Below are 5,023 nucleotides of genomic sequence, written 5' to 3'. Positions count from 1 at the left end.
GCGATGCTGACGTGTACCAGATAGCGATGCTGGCGTGTACCAGATAGTGAAGATCGTGATGCTGACGTGTACCAGCTCCAGGTTGTGTTCTCATTGTGCTCAAGTATTAGCTCATTTAATCTGCAAGACATCTTGAGGTAGGGGCAATTACTGCCCCATGGTACTTGCAAGGAAATGGGGCACAGAGCTGTTGGTGACATCCTGAGGCCATGCAGCTGCGAAGTGGCTCTGTGGTGTTCCAGGCAGTCTGAGGCGCTTGTTCCGGGCCAGGCTGCAGTGGCTCCAGCCCTGGCCTGCAGCCCAGACCCTCCACAGGATCCCGCAATGTTCCAGGAGAGGAGCAAATCCCTCCAGGCCTTTGTCCTGGCTCCCAGGCATCCACCTGGTCCGACTGAGGACAGACGCAAGGCTCTCACTGCAGACCCCAGGGAAGGGGGTGTCTGCAGGGCCAGGGCCAGGGGCCCCACGTGGGGCTTGCACCCCAGCCCTGTGTGCAGCGAGAGCTTGGGGGCCGTGAGACCCAGCGTGTGCCTACAGAGCTCCTAAGTTTTCTGCCCTGGGTCTTGTGCTGGTGCTTGTTCTGACGTCTCCATTTCTTCTGTGTGTGTACGTGTGTGTCCTGGCTGCCTCCACCTTTAGCGTTTCATTGGGAAATGACACTAGGTACAGCTCACTTTTCTCTTCCACCCTTGCTTGGTCTGTCCTCTTCTGCTCTTCCGAGTTCCTTTCTCCTCGGCGTCTGCCTGCTTCTATGCCCTTTCTCTGACCACCCACTGTCCTCACTTTCCCGGGATTGCTCCTCCATGACATGTGTCCGACAGCAGCCCTCCCTGGTCCCTGCTTCCTTCCACACCCCCGACTTGTGAGACCCATGCCCTGCATCCCAGACCATGCTGTGTAGTAGACAGGGCAGCCTGGTGCCACCTGGGCTCCACCGCGGTCTCTGGAGGGGCCCGGCCGCCTTGGAGCCTGTGTGGCCGCCCAGCTGTGTGTGTCGATGTCTCTGAACTGTGTCCTTGTGAGGATGCTTGGAGGGGAGCTGGGCGAGGCTGGGCGGGTGGCGGGGTGGGGGAGCTGAACCTGCTGCTCAGGGTCTGCAGAGTGGCCACACTCTGGATTCAGGCAAATTGTCCACCTTGGCTGTGACCAGTCCTCCCTGTGAGCACCAGGCCTGAGGAAGGAGTTCAGTCACTCCGCCATCCAGAGGGCTGCAAACAGGAACTCTCACGTGACAGAAAACCCTGTTCCGGAGTAGAGGGCACCCAAGGCGTTTGCGGAATGCAGTTCAATCCCATGGGGATGTAAAATCCCAGGCCCCTGGGGTTGGCCCTGAGCCACCCTGGGACAGGGTTAGCAGGCAGCTGGCTCAGGCTGTGCTCACTGTAACTCCAGGTTGGAGATCAGGGACACAGCGAGGCCGCTGCTGTCTCCCGTGTGCTAACAGACAGACACTCTTGCACACGGCCTCGCGGCAGCCGCCCTGCCTCCATGCCAAGCATCCTCCCCCCGGGGCTGTCCTCTGCCCGATGGACCAAGGGTGAGTCCATTGTCAGAGGAGATGGACCATGGAGGTTTTTGTCAAACCCGGGCAGGTCCCCTTCAGGTCCAGGGAGAGATGGTGGTGCCTCCTTACTCAGACTGAGGCTGGGGTGGGCCCGGTGCAAGCTCTGCCTTCTCCCTCCCTGCCTCTGTCCTTCCTCTCTTCTCTGCCCGAGTCCTCTCCTCCTGCCCTCCCCTCTCTCTTCCCTGTGTTCCCCACGTCCCAGCTCCCTGTCCTGCCTCCCTCTTCCCTTCCCTCTCTGCCCTTCTTGTTCTCATTCCCTGCCGCCTCCTTTCCTTCCAGCCTCCGCGTGACAGCTGGGGCACCATTTGTGCTGGAGCTGGGAAAATGCTGGGCTTGCTTCCATCAGGGCGTCTAAGAGACCCTACTCTCTGGGTCCTGAGTAAGGAGGGAGCCGTCTTTCCTGGTACCGCCGCCTGGGCTTCCAGCCTGTGCCCCCGGCCGCTCCCTTGCGGCTGCCCCACGTCTGTCACTCTGTCTGTCTGCATGTCCCCGACGTGGCTGAGAGCAGCCCCCATGCCATCAACTTCTACTTCATCTCTGCTTCCTTTCAGGACCTTTTACCAATTTGAGGCTGCGTGGGACAGCTCCATGCACAACTCTCTCCTGCTGAACCGGGTCACCCCTTACCGAGAGAAAATCTACATGACGCTCTCTGCTTATATCGAGGCAAGGCACCCATGCCGGGCATTCCACCAAAACCACCCAGACCCGAAGCTTGAGGTTCTTGTAAGCTCTGGACAACCCCAGATGACCCAGACGACTTCTCAAGTTCTCAAGTTCCTGGGTTAAATTCGTGTACCTTTTTGGAAAAAGAAAAACTGGACTACAAGGTTGAATACATAAATCTATGTGCATTTTTTTTTTTTTTTTTTTTTTTTGAGACAGAGTCTCACTCTTGTCGCCCAGGCTGGAGTGCAATGGCGCAGTTTCACTGCAACCTCCTCTTCCCGGGTTCAAGCGATTCTCCTGCCTCAGCCTCCCAAGTAGCTGGGATTACAAGTGCCCGCCACCACGCCCGGCTAATGTTTGAATTTTTAGTAGAGATGGGATTTTGCCATGTTGGCCAGTTTGTTCTCAAACTCCGGACCTCAGGTGATCCACCCACCTCAGCCTCCCAAAGTGCTGGGATTACAGGCATGAGCCACCACGCCCGGTCTCTGTGTGCTTTGAATGGCAGTTAACTCACTCTGCTAAACTTAGTGTGTGGGTGTTGTCCTTGGGATGCAAGATGGCTGCAGCACCACCAGACATTGTGTCTGCGTTCCAGGCGGCACAGAAACAGAAGTATCCCATCCCCACGGCCCCCCAGGAGTCTGCAGTCCACAGGCCGTGGCCAGACCTGGGCTGTGGCCTCCCTTCCAAGTGCAAGAGGCAGCTGGAAGTGTGGGTGTTTCTTGCTAGTCAGAGTAGTGAGGGAGAGGGGGGGTGGGGAGCAGTGGGTGGGGGCATCTGCAAGCACGTCCCCTCTCCTTAGTTAGAGCCAAATTATTCTGGCTTCACATGGGGATGGCGTGACCATCTCACCGGACGGTGGTGAGGTTGCGCTGAGGAGATGTTGGCAGAGCTCTTCCCAGCGAGTGCTCGGGACTCTTTAGCTGCGCACAGCAACTGCCCCCGCTTCAGGAAGACACAGGGCCCAGCTGTTGAGCAGTTAGCGTGTCATCCACCAGGAAGTCGTTTTCTGTGGTGTTTGAGTTAAAATGCTTGTGTTCAAACAAGACCCGGTTTGATCCTCACAGACATTCCAGGGTCGGGGAGGGTGTCGCCCCAATTTTTTTGTTTGTTTTGTTTTGTTTTTTTTGAGACGGAGTCTCGCTCTGTCGCCCAGGCTGGAGTGCAGTGGCCGGATCTCAGCTCACTGCAAGCTCCGCCTCCCGGGTTCACGCCATTCTCCTGCCTCAGCCTCCCGAGTAGCTGGGACTACAGGCGCCCGCCACCTCACCCGGCTAGTTTTTTTGTATTTTTTAGTAGAGATGGGGTTTCACTGTGTTAGCCAGGATGGTCTCGATCTCCTGACCTCATGATCTGCCCGTCTCGGCCTCCCAAAGTGCTGGGATTACAGGCTTGAGCCACTGTGCCCGGCCTGTGTTGCCCCAATTTGATGGTGAGGCAGCTGAGGCCCGAGCAGTGAGCCTGTGCCTGGGACCCTTGGGGTTCCCACACGTGGAGACCAGTCCCTCATGTAGCCCAGGCGTGGACGGGGCTGTGGCTGCCTGTACCCAGTGGGCTTTGACTCGAGGGCAGGAGCAGAGACTTTCTCCTGCCTGGGTCCAGGCCACACCTGAGACCCTGGGAAGGGCCTGGGGCTGCCCATTGGTGCTGGGCATTGTGCCCCAGGAGAAGACTGGAAGGGCACCTGGGCACTTGGGGTGTCCTTGTGCCTGAGCCCTGCCCCCTGTCTATCTCAGATGGAGAACTGCACCCAGCCAGCCGTCATCACCAAGGACTTCTGCATGGTCTTCTATTCCCGCGATGCCAAGCTGCCAGCCTCACGCTCCATCCGCAACCTCTTTGGCAGTGGGAGCCTTCGGGCCTCGGAGAGGTAAGCCCCTAGGGGTGAGGGCCACAGGGACTCCCACCCTGGTCTCGGTGCAGGCCACGCGGGGCTCTGCCCGGCGGCGGTCCTTGGGCCACCCGGCAGCTCACCCTGTGCGAGGCCCGGCCACACTCCTGGCTGGCTCCCTGTGCTCAGTCCCCTCCTGCTCACCCCAGATGGAGACTCTGTGGAGGCCATGGTTCCTGCAGGGTACACCGACACCAGTATGAGGGACTTGAGGGCCAGCCTACGGGGGACGGGAGGAGGGGCAGGCAGTCTCACTGCAACCTCCGCAGTGGGTGATCCTGGGGCCACACCGTGCCCCACTGCCGATGACCGTCTTCCCTGGGGACCACAGGGACCTGTGCCATGGGACTGCCCACAAGGCACTGAAGGAGAAGCTGGATACGTGGGCGGTGCCTGGAAGGGGGCTCTGGACAGAGCTTCCCACAGAACGTGCTGGGCGGCTCTTCTTGGAGGCTGTTGGCACCTTGGGGAGCCAGAAACCAAACACCGGGACCAGCCGTGCTTGCGTGCTGACCACATCCTTGCACTCTTGGGGGTGGGGGAGAATGAGCCGGAATGTCAGGGCCCTGACAGCAGGGCCGCCGAGGCTACCGGGCACCCATGGCTACCTTCAGTGGGTCTCCCCGTGGTCTGCCACAGGGACCTGGTATCCAGGTTCACACTGGGCACAGCCGGGAGGAAAAAGCTTGGGGGTCAGGACCCAGTGTCCTCGAGGGCTGACTGGTCATTCTGGAGGTCACTCAGTAATTGTGCGGTACCACCGACCTGTCTCTGGGAGGGTGACCGTGGTGCTCTCAGAATCTGTCCTGGGCACAGTGGGGCTGCTCTGCGGGGTACAGGGCTGCACTGCGGGGTACGGGGCTGCTCTGTGGGGTATGGGGCTGCTCTGTGGGGTA

At 59.4% G+C, this 5,023-nt stretch overlaps 1 protein-coding gene across 5 annotated transcripts in view; it reads left to right on the top strand.

The window, feature by feature from the left end:
• The window catches only part of KIF1A (kinesin family member 1A), a 115,375-nt gene that overhangs the window by 99,272 nt on the left and 11,080 nt on the right, over positions 1-5,023 (top strand). For all 5 annotated transcript variants that reach the window (XM_026449061.2, XM_026449056.1, XM_026449060.2 and 2 more), the window contains 2 exons: positions 2,116-2,230; positions 3,973-4,106. In XM_026449061.2, coding sequence (XP_026304846.1) covers positions 2,116-2,230; positions 3,973-4,106 — 249 coding nt within the window. The remainder of the gene's footprint in view (positions 1-2,115; positions 2,231-3,972; positions 4,107-5,023) is intronic.

Source organism: Piliocolobus tephrosceles, chromosome 11 (genome assembly GCF_002776525.5).
Source record: "Piliocolobus tephrosceles isolate RC106 chromosome 11, ASM277652v3, whole genome shotgun sequence".
Lineage (NCBI taxonomy): Eukaryota > Metazoa > Chordata > Mammalia > Primates > Cercopithecidae > Piliocolobus > Piliocolobus tephrosceles.
This window is presented reverse-complemented; position numbering and strand designations above follow the sequence as displayed.